The sequence below is a fragment of the Phymastichus coffea genome, unplaced genomic scaffold (genome assembly GCF_024137745.1).
Source record: "Phymastichus coffea isolate CEN01 unplaced genomic scaffold, Cenicafe_Pcof_1.1 PCOF00227, whole genome shotgun sequence".
Taxonomy (NCBI): Eukaryota; Metazoa; Arthropoda; class Insecta; order Hymenoptera; family Eulophidae; genus Phymastichus; species Phymastichus coffea.
Window position 1 is genome coordinate 123,222 of NW_026707038.1, and position 19,097 is coordinate 142,318.

The 19,097-nt window shown below is 55.1% G+C and overlaps 2 protein-coding genes across 2 annotated transcripts in view; one reads left to right on the plus strand and one right to left on the minus strand.

Annotated features, from left to right (window-relative positions):
* Nucleotides 1–4,200, plus strand: part of LOC131674312 (uncharacterized) — a 33,420-nt gene extending 29,220 nt beyond the window's left edge. Inside the window, exons 4-6 of the mRNA XM_058952909.1 lie at nucleotides 236–281; nucleotides 1,074–1,246; nucleotides 4,003–4,200. Coding sequence (XP_058808892.1) covers nucleotides 236–281; nucleotides 1,074–1,246; nucleotides 4,003–4,200 — 417 coding nt within the window. The remainder of the gene's footprint in view (nucleotides 1–235; nucleotides 282–1,073; nucleotides 1,247–4,002) is intronic.
* Nucleotides 4,201–15,512: 11,312 nt separating this feature from the next.
* LOC131674310 (protein maelstrom homolog) lies at nucleotides 15,513–18,503 on the minus strand. The gene is made up of 6 exons (XM_058952907.1): nucleotides 17,982–18,503; nucleotides 17,072–17,207; nucleotides 16,698–16,989; nucleotides 16,203–16,613; nucleotides 15,950–16,110; nucleotides 15,513–15,864 (listed from the first exon to the last, which is right to left on the minus strand). Exons 2-6 carry the CDS (start codon nucleotides 17,201–17,203, stop codon nucleotides 15,628–15,630), a joined length of 1,233 nt encoding a protein of 410 aa, XP_058808890.1. The 5' UTR covers nucleotides 17,204–17,207; nucleotides 17,982–18,503; the 3' UTR covers nucleotides 15,513–15,627.
* Nucleotides 18,504–19,097: the final 594 nt, after the last annotated feature.

The window sequence follows — 19,097 nt, forward strand, 5'->3', positions numbered from 1 at the left end:
CGCGCGCACGGTCTCTAACAAGCAAGCAGTTAATCCCCGTGCGGCTTTATCTCGCGGCGAGCAATTCGTCACGAGAGCAAGAGATCTCCGCGCGCGTCGAGTTGAACGACCAGCTGATTGAATAAAGCGCGCTGCGACGAGCGTCGCACGCCCGCTCGCATTTCATTCCCGATTGCAAGTCCGCGCGGCGCGCACTAATCGACAGTCCGTCCATGATGCTTCTCGTCTGTTGCAGATCGAGGGCGCACTCGACAATTGGGACGCCGAGGCCTTCAAGCCCGGTAAGTATGGTGGCGCGCGTCGTTGCGCAACTGCAGCTGCTTGCCCCGTCGCCCCGTCGCCCCGTCACCCCGTCGCCCCGTCGCGGAGACGAGCTCGCGCGTCGCGAGGCTGCCGTTCCGCGGGCCCCTCGCCGGTAAATCATGCCCGCGAGCTCGATGCGATCCTTCCGCACGCCGGCGACTCTTCGCGGAACGGACCTCATGCGGGCCAATGCTTCTCACGCTGGTCGCGTCGGCGCGGCCGCCGCAGGCCCTCTCGTCGCCGTGGCCTACGTTCTCGTCAAGCGCGCGTTGGCGACAATTAAAAAGCGCTCGATGCGTCTGCGACCGCGCAGCAGCGATTAAACTTCAATCTTCGTCCTCTCGGCCGCTCGGACCCCCGCTGACCTCTCCCGTCGTTGTTTGTGCCGAGGCGCGTGCTCCGTTTTTCTCTTTCTTCCGACCTCCGACGCGCTCGTTTGCCGTCGAAATTCGCGGAACGAGCGCGCGAGCCGAGCCTCTTCTTGCACGCCGATGCCGAATAATAACTTGATCGCACGGCCGGCACTTGGCGCTCCGAGCGCGGACTTTTGACGCGCTGATGATGCGTCTTTAAACGCACGGCATTAGCTCGTTTCGAAAAATTGCAGCGACCTCGGAAACAACACCACTGAGGCAGTCGCGCGGCGCAACGAGTCATCTCAATTAGCCGGGAATTTTCGGCGGGATTGGGCGCTGGGGTGGGGCGAATAGCGGGCAGCTGCCACGTAATTCTTTACGAAGAGGAAGAAAGTTAGATGCGTGTCTGTGCAGGTGAGCTGTTCCCGACATCGTTCTGGGACGCCTACTGGTCGTATTTGGAGGGCTACGCCGAGGCGCGTCGCACCCTGGACGAGCTGCAGGCGAACGAGGACCCGCTGCTGCGCTTTCTCGGGCTGCGCCAGGCGGCCGCGAGGCACTCGCCCTCCTCTCTGCTTCTTCTGCCGGTGAGTCTCGCTCTCCGCGTACGCGGGCCTGGCGTGTCGCGCGACGAGAACGAATTACCGTCCGGTAACGCGCTCGAGGCAACGACCAGTCGCGATGTCGATTGCCGCATGGCTCCAAATTAGCGTGCGATCGGAAGGACGGATGAGGGGGTGTTCGAACGATTGATTACTCGATCGGCGGGGGCAAAAGGAGCGACGTCATGCTCGCCGTCGCGTAGAACGAGGAAGAGTCGCGAGCGCAGCCTTGGGGGCCCGGACAGAAACGCTCGCTCATTCACTTTCCTCGGCGGCGAGCCCGAGAAGAGAGCCTTTACATTGTACTCGCAGTTGTGCGTGGCTTGCGTCGCACGAGGGAGCTGTCGTTGAGCATTAGGCTACCAGCGTACATGCACACCTACGCACGGACAGGCGGACTTGTTGTTCACCGAGCAAGACAGAGGGATTCGCGATGATCGACGACTAAGTTGCACGGGTCGATGTTGATTGACCGATAAGGCGGCAGGAGCGCGTGCGTGCAGTGAAAGTCGCGTAGCGCTCGTCTGCTTTATCCCGAGGCCGATGTAGCGTTCCACAGCTCCAGGCGCCTCTGTCGACTACTCGTTCTTCTTCGAGCACAACGGAGCCACGAGTCATTAGCATAATCGAAGGCGTACGGCATTGTGCAATCAGCCCGGTGCGATGCTCGCGACGATCGGCAGTCGGCGCGAGTCGTGCGCTTGGCGGAAGAGGCGCGCGCGGGGACGAGCGAGGGTAGCAGGTGGTTTTTCCGTCCTCGCGGAGATAAGCGGCGTTTCCGCGTGGGTCTCGGCCGCGCGCGAGAGAGCGGAAGAGCGGTACATCGTGCGCGCGCGACCGATGAAATACCGAGTTGTAAAGGGAGCTTGCATTCGGTACTTAGCTCTCTCTCTCTCTCTCTCTCTCTCGGCGGTAATTTACGGTGACGCGACCAACGTATAACGCGAGAGCATGTTATAATCTCCTCTCGTCGCACGAACTCCTCTCTTTCTCGCCGCGCTCAAAGCCAGCGAGCAAGCGCATTGTTCATTAAATCCTCGTCGTCGTAGTCGTCGTCGCGAGCCATTATATCATTGGGCCGATCGCCTGCGATAAATCACTCGTTGTTTATGTAACGATCAATTAACATTTTTCGTCAAGCCTTATTTTATTCGAAGCCTCTGTGTGTGCGTGCGCGCGCGCACCAGTCTATGTGTGTACATCGGACGATCGTGCGTGCCGTTTTAATTAGCCAAATGTCATTTCGCAATTATTAATGCAACACATTCCTCGAGTACTCAGCGGATACGAGCGTTAATTGCAGACCACCGCAGTTCCACGTACAGTCGTACGTGGCTGCGCGAGGTCAATTTGGCAGAAGCACGATGACGTCGCGCGTTCAACTCGGCGGCGCGTCGGCCGCGAAAGGGCAGGGTGCAGGCTAGCGGTCCGCCGACGCGTACACCTGCGAGAGAGGACGCAAATATCCACGGCGGAGCTGCGGCGCGCACGGAATATGATGCGAACGCGGCAGATAGAGGCGTATGTATCGCGTGCCGCGGCACATCCGACCGAGCGGATAAGTCGTTTGTCTTGTACCTACTTGGCTGCGCACAAGCGCGGCTCTGATCCGCACTTTACAGTTAGCCCGCGGGGCTTTGATTTTTCCGATCGCGTTTATCGGCTCTCCATCTACCTCTATCCCCCTTTGCCAATGATACAGCGCTCGCTTGGACTCGCCTCCTCTCGCTCTCGCAGCTATGCGCGCGCGCGGCTAATTATCCTTTTTGAGCGAGCGCAACTGCGCCTGCCTGACTGACAGCTAACAGTATCGAGTTTTGCATGCGCGCTTCCTTCTGCCCCCCCCCTCCCCCGCGCGAGCATGTTAACCTTATCGTTACAAGTATATATACGTCCCCCTTGCCGTACGGCGCTCTCTCCCGCCCCCTTCCTTTTTCTATTCTCGCTGTTTGGCGCAACGCTGCTTGCTCATTTTTAATTTCCACAAGCCGCTCAGCCGGTTTTTAATAATTATCCCGATCGCCGCGGAGACGAGACGGCCGCACTAAGCAATCAATCAGCGGCCAATAAAATTGCCATTCGATCTCTCGTCGCAGATACTCGCAAGGGAGAATGGCGCGCTTGAGTAACGGTGCGCGAGCTAGTTGCGAGGGAGCTTTGGCCAACGGTCCGCGTCTAAGCCGACAGCTCTTCCCCTCGCTGATAAAGTGTCGCGCCGGATCGAGTTATCCAGCGAATTGGCCGATGCACTCAATGCCGCCGCTCGCGCGCCAAAGAGAGGATTACGCGCGCAGTTTTGTCGCGCGACAGAGCTGCCTCGTAAATCGAATGGGCGCGGCGAATTAATTAGATGCGCGTACCGAGCCGAGCCAATGCTATCGGTGACTTATTACGCGGACACGATTAATTATGGGACCGCCGGTGCCTGTCCGCGCTTCTTGCGGGTGCGTGCCTTGTACGCGTTGCTAGCGATCATTCATTAGTTGCCAAGTCCATTGGCAGATTGCTCCGTGCCGCGGTAGACCAGCTCGCCACGGGACGGTAATTAAAGTGCTGTACGTGCGCGGCTCCGACACCGGCCGAGCTTTCAGACGTCCCGCTCTCGGATTGCCGCTGACGAGTTGGAAAAACGCCGCGGCCTCTGTGCGACGGCAGCCGCGCGGATCGCGCGGCCCAGTCTCCGAGGGATGGGGAACACGGCCGAGAGACGCTTTGCCCTCTTTGCCGAAACTCGACGGTAGCTTGTAGGCAATTTGGACCGACGCCCGCACCTTCGCGCCCGACAAGCCGCGCATATCCCAGTCTCTCGCGCGGCGCCAGTCGACTGCTTCGATTTTTCCTCGTGCTCACCGCCGCCGCCGCCGCCGCCGCAGCCGCGATGCATATCAACGCATATTTCCTTCGCTCGCCGCGCGCGTTCAGCTGACTTAAGGCTTTAATGCTCGGGCCGCGCCGCGCGCAACAGGTTTTACTTCCGCGAGCTTCCCCCTTAAATACAATCATTATACGCGCGCACCGCGCCGAGCGATTTAAGCGACACATGCGACGATGGAAACGCGACGTGGCTTTTACGTAACCGGCAGCATCACTAACGCAAGCTGCTCGCTCGCAAGATCCTCTTCGGCTTCGCGCACGTATAATTTCGCTTCGCGACAATGGCTTTGACAATTAGCTTTTGATTCTCGAGCGCGCAGCCTGCATTAGCGCTTCCTTCGAAGACTGATTATTGCTGAATAATGCAACAGCCGACTGAATAATATCATCGTTCGCGTGTTCAAGGCATCTTTAATCGTTGGTGATTGAGCCTAGAGAAGGCGGGAACGAAACCTAGCATGTTCTTACTTTTAAGTTAACTCAACTCTTCGCTGTGAGATCTGGAAAGTAGTGTTATCCTGGAAAACCGATCGTCTAGTTAAGATTCTTTTTCAACATTTTGCAAATTAATTTTCCCGGAATTATCGTTCGCCCATTTTATCCAATTTGAGTACTCGCGCAGGGCCTTTGAATGCATTCGAGAATGCTGATATCCGAGGATGAATTTTTTCCATTAGACCTATTACAAGATGAAAATAGAGATGGGTTCGCTTGTTACGTTTTAATGAATATATTTTGGGCAATTTCAAGATTCTTTTGTTAGTTATACATGCAATTTTGATTGCAAATTGCGCGAGTCCTTCGAAAGTACGTTTAAATGGTCGTCTAGCAGAGGCAGCCGTATATTTGTATTGGAATAGCGTGTAAATTGAAGTATTATTACGATACTTGTATTGGGCAGAAGTAATTTCGTTCTGGACTTGGCGATGAATATCGAGCGAGCGAGAGGTATCATCAGCGACAGGCCGTTGAGCAGAGCAGACGGAATCGACGGCGCGAGCCGCGTCAATTATCCGCTGGTTGTAGATTTCCTGTTACAGCGCGTTGCGATTTCGCGCGACACGTCGACAGTACCGACGGCTCGCGAGGGCTGTCCGCGCGAGGTTAATAAATGCAGTGCGTTTCCGAGCGAGATTACAGCGCGCACGAGGGGAGAGGCAGTCGCGTAGTCGCGGCGCAGCCAGCAAAATCGAGCTCCCAATTGAAGCTTCAAATTGCCCTCAACGCCGGAGTCCGGCCTTCTTTCTTCCTCCGTATCCCGGCGTAGTCGGTGCTTAATCGCCCGAGCTCACGCAACGCGCATCCGAAATTCGCGCGCCGGCATAGGCCGTTCTCGTGCGCGCTCTCGCGGGATTCCGCAGGGCCGCCGCCGAGCAATTCGGAGCGCGGCAAGGACAGCGATTAATGCTCGAGCTAGGCGCGACCACGACGGCCGCTCGCTCGAGCGCGGCGTACTTTCCTTCGCGCTCCTCGCTCGGGCGAGTGACTTGCCACGGGATCCACTTGGCAATCCGCTCGCTCGGGCGTTAAATTGAGAAAACGCCCGTAAACGATCGATTGCAGGACGATCAGCCCCCTTCCTCCCGACGTTTCGTCCCTTTCGGCTGATTAGCGCGGCAGCTGATCGAACGCACTTTACGAGGCCCCTCTCTCGCGCGCGCAACCGCTCGCTTTCAGTTTCGCGCGCACGCGGGCTACGTTTTTTCATGTCGGCCAGTCGACGCTTCCGCTGGAACCGGTTAATCGCGCAGCGACGACGACCACGACCATGACCACGACCACGACTACGACGACGACGATGACGACGACGACGACGTCGAGAACGACGACGACGACGACGACGACGACAACGATTGATTGAAACGAATCAGTGGCGGCCGCCTACGAGGGGGGAATTGGCTTCTGCCGCGCTCTTCGATTAACTCGGTCGCCACGAGCGCAGCCGAGATTTGCTTCGGCGCTTTATTTGCGCTCTCTCGCGCAAGGGGACGATTGCGAGGAGGACGTGCAGGGTAATTTGTCCTCGGAATCGATTCACTCTACGGGCGCAGGGATTATGCTAATTCGCGGGAGAGGAACGACGAGCTGAGTTACGAGCTCGGAAGAGCCGAAGCCCACGTCCCCTGTACACTACGCGAAAGCCAAACGCGTACTTGTGGCTTTTGAAATATCAAGCGAACGAAGCAGTTTTACCAGCATTAATTCACTCTATTTTATTGTGTGCGCGCGCGTTGCCGCATTGTAGTCGAGAGTAAAGCGCGAGAAACCATTACTCCTATCTAATGAATAGGGAATATAATAAGTCCGTGTGGCCATTAAATTTTCAAACTTATTTGCACGTAAATTACGGCGTAGTCGCGGTCACTGGTCTGCTTCTCGAATTCTGATTGTTCTGCCAAACTTTCACCGGTTAATTGATTCCCCGGCAATTACGCGCCCAGGAAAGATGTGGCGTTCGCGAAAGTATGACCACTCTCGAGCATCAATTACGTACCACGAGGGTCGACTTATGACATGCAGGTCGCGTCGGCGCCTTACACATGTCGCCTCGCAGCTCGTATAGATGCCTAAGCTCTCCACCCCCCCCCCCCCCCCGTTTGCCGTTGGGCGTCGCGCTTTTTATTCGCGACGCGTGCTCTTCGCAACACATTTCGGAAGCGCACGTCCACAAAGACGCGGGCGCAATTAATAAAACATCGTCGTACGTGGCCAAGTCATCGCGCACGCACGGGAGCGGGGGAGCCGATCGGCGAACAAAGCCGAGTGCGCAGAGGGGCGAGGCCGGACGTCACGATTCGCGCGTGCACAGCCGCGAGCCGCCACTGGCAAGTGCAGCGCGGCCCTCCCTCGAATACGTAAGCGCGCGTCTCCGCTGCCGTGCGTTCGGCCTGGAAATGGGCTGCGGGGTCTGCGCGCGCGAAAACGAGCGCGCGGCCGAGTTAGAAATCGCGGCGAGAAAGTCGGCGCGCGCCGGCGACCCGACCACCGCTTCGGGGTCATTTGTCCGCCGATGAGCCTGGGCAATTGACTTTCCCGAGTGTATCGAGTGTTGGTGGCGCGTGTCCGAGAGCCTGGCGGATTTCTATTCGTGAAATCGAAGCTCGCGCGACCGAGCGGCTCTGCGCCTGGATATCGGCTTACCGTTTGGAAAGCTGCCGCCTGCGCCGCCGTCGCTGCCGCTGGATCGGCGTGAAAAATGCGGGATGCCAGCGGTCGATAAAGGGTCCTGCGTGTCCTCGCCGCTTCCTCGAAGCGAGCCTCTGAAAGTCAGCCGCCTCCGGCAACAGCAGCAGCAGCAGCAGCAGAACAGCCCTCGCGAGCGGATAATTAGAAGAGGAAGCTGAAGGCGGCCATGAATAAAAGATTTTCCAGCCGAGAGGTGTCGGCTACCTGAGATACGCGCGATCTATCGTGCACCGCATGGGAAAGAATTCCGTCTCTCGCGCTATAATATCGTTGCGTGAGCGCCACCGAACGAGCCAAATGGGCACTTTGGCCGCGGGCCTGGCTCGAGCGACGAGTTCGCGCCTCGCCGCTGAGCCTCTGCCTGCGGACAGTTTATGAAAATGAAAGTGCGCGGAAAACTACAGGACGCGTTTTTCGATTGAAGCCGTTGGCGAATCAATATCTGGCGCTCGCTAGCTTTCTCGCGCAGGTGAAAGCAGCGCATTATTGTTGATTGTCCGGATTTTTCGCGATTGTCTGCTCGTGCCTCGAAATCCGAGGCATTTTCACGGACGCGCATGGTCGGCGCCGAGGCCAACGAGAGAGTTATCGGCGGCTATAAATTGATATTCATATTGCAATTTTCCCGCCGCGAATCGTAATTCAAAATGCCGGCCGTCCAAGAGCCGCCGCCGCCGCCGCTGCCGCCGCCGCCGCCGCTCGTGGGAATGACTTTCAGTTGGCGCGGGCTTTTACAATGTCGGTTTCGCGGATAAATTGACGGACGTGTTTACGAGCAGGCGGGAGGCCTGCGATGAGAGCGACGCGCATCGATCGTAAAGTTTATAGCGCGCGCAAGGTCGCCGGCACTCACGCACTCTCGCAATTGATAAAACGCCCGTGGAGCGCGGAGATCGGCCAAGAGTCGCCGGAGCAGTGCACGGCGATCCGAGCGAGAGTCGGCCACGTGCACTTTCACTGTCGCGCGCGTGTACTCCGAAAGAGCCAGGCAGTCTGCGCCGCCGCGAGCGGGAAAGCGACGACGCGCCTGCTGGGAGTCGTCGCGCCACGTCACCTCCAGCTGGAGGTCGGGACCTCGATCGGCCGGTCGCTCTCGAGAACTCGACAAGTGCGCCGATAGCTGCGCATGCAATGCCCTCGCCAATGCTCCTGTTCCGGTGCCCGCGGATACGCGAACCACTTTCGTGGCTCGAGCGGCCGCCAATCGATAATGCCCGCCGCACCTTTCGTTGCCGTCGCGCCACGAAAGGAAATTGCCACTTCTATCGGCTTTTCACACTCGATCTCTCCCTGCGCGCGTATCCTCTCAGCACTCCTTCGTTGCAGTCGGTCGCGATGCGTTTCTTCGATTACCCGTTACGAGCAAATAACCGGCGTTGGGCAGCTCTCCGTGTCGCCGTCACGCTTTGCTGTTCACCGCGAGCACACAGCGCGAAGCCACGCGGAGCCGCGTCGATCGATTTTCCCTCGCCGTCCGCGCGCGATCGCCCGGAAACTCGCGGATCGTTCCGCGCGTGCTCCGACCTGGATTTCCCGAGCGAGCGGCGACGCCCGCCGGTGCGCGCTGTCTCGCGAGCTTTTCGGCTTGCTCGACGGTTCCTCGCCCGTCGGCGCCGACAGCAGGGCGCGAGCGGCAGCGACGCGCCGTGCGCAGCTTTTACGGAGAGAGATCGATACGATCGCGGCGGTATGCGCGCTCGGGGATACACACACGCATATGTAGCTAGCGGTACCGGGCTCGAGTCCGCTATGCGCGTGCGAGATTGTTATTAACAATACGAGCGGCCGGCCGACTCCGACACGTCTCTATCAGGCGCGCGCGCCGCCGAGGATGATACATCGGCGCATTGTGCGAAACGGTCGGACGGCGCGCGCCGCGGCTACCGCGCTTCGGCAGAAGCGCAGCAGCAGGCCTTATTACCGAAGCATACGGACTACCGTTAGCGGCCTACGGCGGTTCGCCGTACGCCTATACGCGCGTCGATGGACCTTCGGCCGCCTTTGGCCGCTGCACGCGCGCCACTGATAAATTTCAACTCTCCGGCTCTGTTCGCGCCTGGCCCGTTAATCAGCGCGCGCCGCTTGGCTCGTCTCGGCCGCGTGACTCGCGCCGATCGTCGTCGGCCGATCGCTTTGAGCAGATGTAGGCCAGGCCTTATCAGGAAAAACGCGCCGGTGAGTCGCGGGGTGGGCATCGCCGGACGCTTTCACCGCGCCGAGCGGCTTATCGAAAGTCGACGAAGATCGCACCTCGGCACGTCGCACGGGCCCTGGAGGGCCAGCTCGTTAGCCCTCGCCATCCGGTCCGCTCGACCTTTTCTCTCGCTTGCCCCCGCTTTTATCCGCGAGCATCGAGTTATTGAATTAACGCGATCCTTTCTCTTCGAGTACCTTTTCAATTAGCTCGCTCGAAGCTGCGAACCAAGCGAGATACGAGTATCGGTGTCACAGTTGAAAGTGAGAGATAGCATTGACGATTTCGCATGCATGCGCGATTCGTGCTACCTACTTAGACGACATACGTACACCCACCTCTTGATTGACCTCTCGCTCGACAATCGGTTCGAGCACGAGGAAGCTTCGATTGGCACAAATTAAGGCTCATCGTGATATCCAGCTCTTCCGATTGAACCTTTCTTCGTGTTTTTACTGTACGGGCCGCGCATTATGCTTCCATAAATCTCGGCGCGACTCCAGATCCAGTTCGAGACGTATGTATAGACTCGAGCATTTTCTCTTCAGCCAGTAGGCAAAGTTTCATATCTGGTTAAGAACACATTAAGCGATGATAATCCCATTGATTGCCATCTGCTTGCTCGCAATGAGCGCAACCGCGAAACGCGTGAAAGTGCCCACTTCTCTCGAAAGCCGAACTCGGTCATCGGTATTATCCTTATGCAGTTAAAAACACGCTGTACACCATAAACTCCTTTTTCGTTATTCTATAAAGATTAGAGGCAAAGAGCACTCCTTGTTCGCGCAAATAATTGCACGATCGGTTTGCTTATTCTGCGTTCAACGATAAATCGCTGATAATTAGTACGAGTATTCAGTTAATGTTAGGACTTTCATCGTTGGCTCGTTCTGCTTTTATAATCTTTTTAAAGGTCAGGAACATAAATACGCCAACCTAAAGACTGTCGTCTGTATATTTCAGTTCATTTCACAAATACTTTCTCATTTTCTAAATGATAATTGCATAAATATCTGTCATAGCATTGCTGTTTTATTATTGGCGCAAATAGTATGCTTGTTTTAGATAACTTGAAAATGAACGCAGTTCCTCACATCGAGCACGACAGTCAGTTGCGAGTCACCTCGTAAATATTCTGAATCGACAATCATTGGATTTTGAATTTCTCTATGGGGAGTACTTTTTAGCTTTGCTCGTATGCATTTATAAACTGATAATTATGTTGTTTTACTTGAAGAAAGCGGCTCAATGAAAATCGCTATTACTTTTGTCGCGATTACTTTTGGGCGTGCATGCCAATGACGATTACAATTTAAATAAACACTGATGCATGCAAATAGCATGGGGTTCGCGTATACGAGAAGTCAAATACTTTGACTTGGAAGTGATTGCTCAAGAGACTTTCGGTTTCGAGCATTAAAATCAGTCGATCCGCGTACAGACATGTAGGTCTCGGTAATAGAACAGCGGATACTAAAAGACGATGATATAGCCGAAGGGGGCTCTTGTGGTCGAAAGCCGCTCGAAAACACACGCTTACATGGCTGACTTTCGCCGCTCGTGTGATTGTCGCGCGCGCGCGTTGTTTAGCCAACTGATGAGAAAGAGAGATTGGCAGCGGATAGGTCGAGAGGCGGCCGCGCAGCGAGGATTATGTGCCGCGGAGCAGAAAAGCTTAGACGCGCGAAACGCCTGTAATCAGGGACAGGCGGCAAGTGGGATAGGCCGCGTGTACCTGCGAGCCGCTCCAACGCATTAATCAATAATAATTGCACTGATCGCCAACTGCCGGGCTCGCGTTACTTTCAATTTCCCGAGCGTTTCACTTCCATTGGCCGCCGCCTGCGACCTGTCGAGGCGGTCCGCCGCGCGCCATGGAATTATTGTTTCTCGCGCGCAGCTGCGCAACCGCAACACGCGGGAAAGTGCTCACTTCTCTTCGGAGCCTGACACACTGCTGCGCGCCGCTTTTTTTTCCTTTTTCTTTTTCTTTTCGTTTTCAGGATTTCTCGCGCTCGCCGCAGCCCCGCGACGCGCTTTACGTTCTCCATAGCTCGCTCCCGTGCTGGATTGTGAAAAGAGCTGTCGAGCAAACGACTTTTATTCCTTTCATTAAGAGAATATCGAGTTTTATGGTTCGACACCTAACTTTTTATTGCGCTGTTCCTTTTTCTTGCGTCAAACTCATTCCAATAAATTTGTTTTTCGCGTGCACGCATGTACGTGGCATCTCGCTCACAGCCGAGAATGTCTTGCCAACCACTTTTTAAAGAGGTAGTTTAAAACTCGACGGACGCGTCGAATTTCATACAATAATGTCGTTTTCTCTCCGAGACCAGCGTAAAGTTTGGATAACGAACAATTTGACGGAAAGTCAGCCGAAAAGCAGGTTCCGCTCGTTGCCGAGGCAATTGTCGAAAGGGATAAGGAGACTTGATTAGGATTTGGACGCGTCTCGAGGAAAGAGAAGGCAGATGGTGTACAATTATTTGATCGTACCTCCGTCTGTCGGGCCTCGCGTCGAAGAAGCTCCGGAATAAATCGCAGCGGGGAGATCTCGGCGATACAGATCTCGCAGTAGGAGGACGAGGAGAAGAAGCGTCTGGTCAATCACGCGTCGAGAGTGCGCCCCCGGAATCTCGCCCACGTCCAGTCGTTTTTGCCCTCCGAAACTTAGCGAGCCGTGGCGGGGCTTGGAAGCGAGCAGCCGAGCAGTCGAGAAAAGGAAGGGAAAAACGGGCGGCGGCGGTGGCTGCTGCTGCGCTGAGTCAGCGAGCGAGAGGGCCGCTCGCGCAGATCGGTTTTGTTGCACGCGATCGCTTGTGGGGCCCGGCGCGCACTTTGACGCGCCACTTTAGCCGCGCCAACCGCGTCCCCAGGCGATGTTGTTCGAAGAGAATTTCCCGACTCTCGCTGTCGATGCGTCGAGCCAAGCCGAGAGCCAGCGCCGTCGCAGCTTTCTCTCTCTCCCTTCTTGGCTGCGCGCCGCCGCCGCCGCCGCCGCCGCCGCCGCCGCGTACTTGTGCGCGAATTTACGATTCCTCGCACACGCTCGAGCCAGCCCGATTATCTTTTGTCTCGCAACATCTGTAATATCGCGCTCGCGCGCCCTCTCCACTCCGCCAACACGCGGATTGCCAATTCGCGATTATTTCGCGCGAAATATTTGTTTACGTTGGGACGGCCGCACCATTGTATTCAAATTGCCGGGGAGACCTTCCTTCTTTCCATTTCGTCATTAACATTTTTCAAGGTAATCGTGCTTTGGCGAGTTGACTCGCTTCGCAGCTCGAGCGGCAAATGTAAATATGCATTTCAGTCAATAGTCGGCCTCGCCAATATCGGCAAAGATCCTATACGCGTACACTCGGCCGCGCGGGGAGATCCGTGATGTCACACGAGCCAGCCGTGAGCGAACTGCATAGAGATTCCTGTTTCGCGACTATCTCGAGGCGGAATATTTGTTTACATTATAACAAGCATCCGCGCGTAGGAGATATTTCAGAATATGCGAAGGCAGCTGGGAGGAGAGAAAAAATAATAAAAGGACGCGCAAGCGCCGAGAGACTGTTAAAACGTTGATGAATGAAGAAGCTGAAAAACAGGTATCCCGCTGGCGAAGCCAAATTCTTTATTTTGCGCGAGCTGCTCTCGCGGCTAAATTTAGATAATAAGAAACGTACGCAGCGAACCCGAGCGCGACTGCATCGCAGATCCAGGTGTATGCAAATGGCAGAAGAGCAGGATAAAGAAGAAGCGGCCGCTCGAGACAATAGCGCCGAGGCCCCAACTGTCAAACATCCAAACTAGGCTGTCCGTCCCCGTTTTGTCGTCGCGGGGCGTCCGCGGTGCCACGCTGAGATTGCAAACGAGAGCAAGTGTGCTATACGCGTCCAAAGGACCCCGAGTCCCGATTTCGTAACGCCCGATTGCATTTGGATACGATGAGGGAAGGCTTCGCTCATTCGAGGCGGAAGCGTTGCGCAACTCGGCTCTGATATTCTCGACGGCGCGCAGACGGCAGCAGCGCCACAGTGAAACGACGACGATTAGTCGATGCTCCGGGGGCAAAAGTTTGAATATCCAAGTGGAGCGCCCACGCGTTCTCGAGACGCCGTATCGCCGGCGGCGACGCCGCTGTGAATTTAGAAACCGGCTGGCTGCGGCGTGCCACTACTCGCCGCGAAACAGAGAGAGAATGGCAAGGGATGAGGAGGAAGTCAAAGAAAGTGAGCGCGCGAAAGTGACGCCTAGGGGCAATTTGTCGTCGTCGGATTGGTTCGACATTTTCGGCGATGATTGCGCTCGGGCTGTCTAAGCATCCGCGGCACGCATCCTCTGCGATATGCGCGCATTGCGCACTGCGGCGCAGCGCTCTCTCTCTCTCTCTCTCTCTCTCTCTCTCTCACGTCTTTATTAAACGTTCGCGCTCGCCTATTATTACCCTTACGTAAGTTATCTCGTTACTTTCGCAACTTGCTGCTTAGCAGCTGATTCGCTTGAACGAGATAACGCTCGTGCGTACGTGAGAACCGATTGCCGGGTCCGACTCTCCGCATTTTTTCGATTTCCTCGGCGGCGCACGGGCTGCAGGCGCCGAGAGCGAGCCGAGAGCGAGCCAAAAGCAAAGGAGAGCAGTTATCGAGACAACGTCGGCCTCTCGAAAGCGAGTCGCAAATATTTACATAACGCGCGAGCGCCAATTCACGCGCTTCGCTAACCCGCTCGCAATTATGCGGGTCTTTAACCTCGTTCCTTAATTGGCCACGGCTACGTACGCACGCATCAATGGAGAAAGCTCGCGCGCGCTCGAAATCCGATATCCGCGCGCGTGTGTATTCGCGGCCGATCGAGCCGCGATTTCGTCTTAATTAAGCGCCGGCCGGCGAGGGCGCGTTGGACGTGCGCGCGGCCCAAGGCGAGTCGAGAAAGAAAGGGAAAAGGAGAAAGCAGCCGACGTAGCGAGTAAACTCGACGACGCCACACGCGCGCGCGCAGACTGCCCCTAGGCCCCGAAGATGATTATCACGTCGAACGTTCGCGCGTACGTACGAAGTAGGCGAGGTCAAAAGGCGCAAATGTGCAAATCGAACGACCGCTCGTTTCGCCTCGCGCGTGCACTCGCCTGCTCGCTGCTCGCTGATTGCGCTTGCCCGCGGCGGTTTCTAAAAGTCCGCGCGCAGCCGCGATTTATAAAGCCGCGCTGCCGCGAGTTTCACCGGCGGTGATCGAGTGCCAATTGCTCGCAAACAAAAATACGCGACGTATGGCATCGGCCGCCGGCGCGGCTCGGCAGGCCAGACGCCTGCTCGTCCTCGTCCTAAGTCGTCGCGTGCTCTCCGCTTTCCCATGGCTCTTGGCTGCCTCCCAGAGCCCGGGACGCTGTAAGACCATCGGAAATGGGCGTCGTGTCGCCGATGAAAGTCCGATTAAAGCCCATCGTCGCGCGCGAGCGCACCCACTCGCCGACACGCGCACAATGCAATTTTCGAAGACTCGGCTCGGTTTCACACGCCTCCGGGCGCTTTTAGCCAGCCAGCCTGCAAAGAGCAGAGAAACAGAACGAGCGGCGGTCGACTCGCAGGAGCGGAAAAAACAAAATGAGAATCAAGTGTCTGCGGCTGCCGCTCGCGCACAATGAGCACGCCAATTTTCGAGCATAGCCTGTGCGTGTCGACGGGAGGCGGCCGCGGAGTGAAAGTGTCTGCCGCGCGTGTGCGCGCACCGTGAAAACGCCGAGATTCGGTTAACGAGATTAGTAGTCGGCCTCTCACACTTGATGACTTCTCTCTTTCATGAAAAATACGCGTGCGATTAGCAATGCGCTCCGCTTCCACCTGTCCGCAGCGCCCGTGATATTTCCAAAAAGGCGAGGAAAACATCAGCGGGACAAGCGGGACAAGCGGGACCGGCGGTGGCACGGTGTCGTATCGAATTTTCAGGTTCGTTGCCGCGCCGAAATGCTATCCCGCAGCTGGCATGGCGTGGCTGTATCCATGAAATTAGCTCGATGAGAACGAGAGTGGCAAAAATCTTTATTTACTTGCGCGAAATAGCATTAACCTATTAACAGTAATCTTTCAACCATGACAATCGACGTTTCCCGTACTGTTCACTTATATCTGTTGAAATATCGTTTTTGATCTCTCGGCTCTTTCGGACCGAAGCCCTGCTTCAAGTTCAGCTTGGTGAAGACGAGCTTCTGCGGCTCCGCGTCGACAGGACCGTGTACGCCAGGAATCTTCTCGATTCTCAGTGCATCGCAGCAGTAATCACAGAGCCTGTACCACCAGCGCCTCACGAAGTGCGAGCTGCAGTGGAGCTCGCCTTCTCCGACGCGTTGGTGATACTGTAACAAAGATGATGCGGGAAATCGCCGTCGTAGCATTCTCTTCGATGCGCAACAAGAAGGAAAATGAAGCTACAAAGCTTACCTCGCAGCCAAAACCGTTTGTGTGAGCATTCGGGTCTTTCTCGATTCTTTCGACAGCTTGAGCAACATCGAACTCACTCTTGTCTTTGATCATTACGGCGTTGGAGATGAAGGCGAACAAGTCTTCAAAGGAGTAAAGGTTCAAGTGATCGGGATGCTTGTCTGTCGTGGGAGAAGAACGAAAGAGACACGGTACAAGTGTGCAAGTGCAGTTGTGCAAGTGCTAATTGACCGAAGAGAATATCAATACTCACGGTCCGCTAGAGCTAATCTGCCAAGAATGGACTTGACGGGCTTCCAAATGTGCTCGTCATTGGATCTCATGGTAAACACCGGAGGTAGCTCACCGTCGATGCTTCCTGGCTCTATAAACTTGCAAATACTTTGAAATATTTCCGAATAATTGGTTTCCACCTCGACTTTGCCCAGCAAATTGAAGTCAATAGGCATCTTGTGTGACTCTTCAGCGCGTATGACTGCATCGTTACGGTAGCCCTTGACTATATCCTCTTTCACGATAACGTGGTGAACTCTCTTCACGCCGTTCTCCAAAGAGCACTCTGCGACTGCCACTTCTACGGGATAATAATCGCTCACGTTATTATCCAGCTCTCGGAAGTAAAAGTAGTTTGCGTGGACAATGTAAAAGCTCAAGTTTTGCACACCTGCAACGGAACGCCTGTTAATCTAATGCAAACTGTATACGTATCGCCAGGCAAGACAACACACGATGGCTGTAGCCAACTCACAGTTTTGTTGCTTTCTAGAACCCATCAAGAGAGCCATGTACTCCTCCATAGTGCCCTTGAACCTCCTGGTGTCTGGTGGCAATTGTATCTTTGACTGAGCTGGCTTACCCGACAACTGTCCCGAGCTGTGCCCTGGCCGATTGTAGGCATAGGACGCCCGGCGACCGTTGTTGCGGCCCAGTGGACGATTGTCCGATGAGTTTTTCTTTCTATCTCTCCCTCCCGCTTTTGAATGATGATCAGAACACTTTGCCAAAATTCTGTAGTAATCTTTCACGTCTTCCGGCAAGTTCTGAAATTGCAAGGACAAACGTTTGTAAATAGTAACAGCCGATTATCAAAGGACCCATTCAAGGTCGGTAAACAATACTGACTTTCCAAGTAGCATAACACTGTTCATTAGCCATGGCTTCCCTTAGATCTTTAAAGCGGTAGCCTTCTTTCTCTTTGTTTAACTTCCATTCTCGGGAAAATGCTGAAAATCCAGTCGATCCCGGCTTCGACATGTTGCTGAAAAGTCAATAAATTCATCATTTCTTCTAATTTCTGCAAAGTTCATCAAGTTTCATAGGAACTTCTCAGCACAGCTCCGAAATAATGTCGAAATTGTCGAAATAAAATCTACTTTCGCGAGCTTCATAAATATGACGTACGTCGACCGCGCATCTTCTGCATCTTTTGCTTCGAACAAAAAATCATGAAATATTGACTTTCCCAACGCGTACTCGACAATATCAGAAATAGTAAATGCCTTTCCACCCTCTCTCGTTTCGCTCGAGCGGCAACGTTGCGCGAGACGAGACTCTCTTACTCAAACATGTTGGGAACAGTTTTTGTTGAAATAACGTGTGGAAGGCGCGAATTAAAACGCACGTTCGTCGTACTTTCCGGCGCGTCGAAAAATATTTGGAGCGCCAGACAACGCGTAAAATTTTTGTGGAACGCGTTGCCGCTTTGTTTTTGTAGGTGGCGTCTTCGTCAACAAAGTGATTTTACGTAAATACCGATCGCGGGTATAGCAAACCAAAACAAAAGCCTTCGTTGAGTTAACGTTAAAAAAAAGGTGACATTGAATTGGCGGTTGAAGTACTGTCACGCTGTTGACGTTAATCAAGATGCTGTTTACACGATCTCGAATTGTATCAATGAAAAATTCACGATTTAGAGAGAAGATAATTAGTAACGTTCGTTGATCGTCAATATTGTGTAAATAAGCCGTAGGCTGAGATTGATCTGTAAGCTTGTCTTTGACCGTACAAGCACGCCACTTTCAATAATACTCACAAACTTTTCGTGAAAATATCTTTGTTCACGCGCTGGCCTACTGGAAAGCAAGCACCTTGTAAGTGACAGTCGAACGATGCAGCACTATTTTCTCGCCTGTTTGCGTCTCACAAACCCATGGAAAATCCATAGAAAGCCTCGCGCGACTGAACGCCTTCAGTGTCCCTCGGCTATTAGCAGCGGCACAGTGCGGCGCGCGAAGGAACGCCGACAATTTCCAAGTGTGAAATAACCTCTCTTTTGTTCAGCGGCAAGGCGTAGTAATGTAAACTGGAGATGACCGAGCTCAGTTATTGAACGCGTGACGCGTAGTTGTCGCGCTCTCCCCACTATGCTCATCACCTCCGCGCGCGCGCGCGCGCGCAAAAACCCATCGAAAGTGTCTTAATTTTGACTTGCCGATGACCGATTGATAAGTCGTGGCTTTTCGCCGCGAGCCAACAATGCGAGGCTCTCGAATGGGAGCTTGAAAAGTGCGAGGCAGCGCGTGTTCGAAGAAGGAACGGAGATGCCCGTCAGCCCGAGGACTTTCGTGTTTACAAATATCACCGGCGACGTCGACGGGGCTGCCCGCGTGCCGGCATTCCGCGAGAAGCGCGAGCGCGCCGTCAATGGATTGTTCTCGGCCGACAGTGCGGCGAGACGAATCGCGCAGGAGGGACTTCTCGCTCGGCTCGCCGACGTACGAGCCCCGCGGGCCGCGATGTCGCGCGCTGCTGCAATCGTGGGAAACGGAAACGACGCGCGCGAGACGCGGCAGCTCGGCTAATCGTGAAAGCCTGCGCGCGTCGGCGGTGCTCCTGCGGGCCAACAATCTCGCCGTCTGCGAGCGCGATACGTGCGCGTTCTCTCTCTCTCTCTCTCTCTCTCTCTCTCTCTCTCTCTCTCTCTCTCTCTCTCTCTCTCTCTCTCTCTCTCTCTCTCTCTCTCTCTCTCTCTCTCTCTAATTCCCTGCATACATGCACAGGCGAGCGAGACGCCCGGGGCTGTGCGTGCGCGGTCTTTCGTAAGTTTGCTCGGTGCTGCGTTTCGGCCCTTGTGCAACCGAGCGAGCACCGCGGCTCACAGGAATGCTCCCCGAAGCAGCGGACAAAGCGCGATCCCGCTTTCGACGGG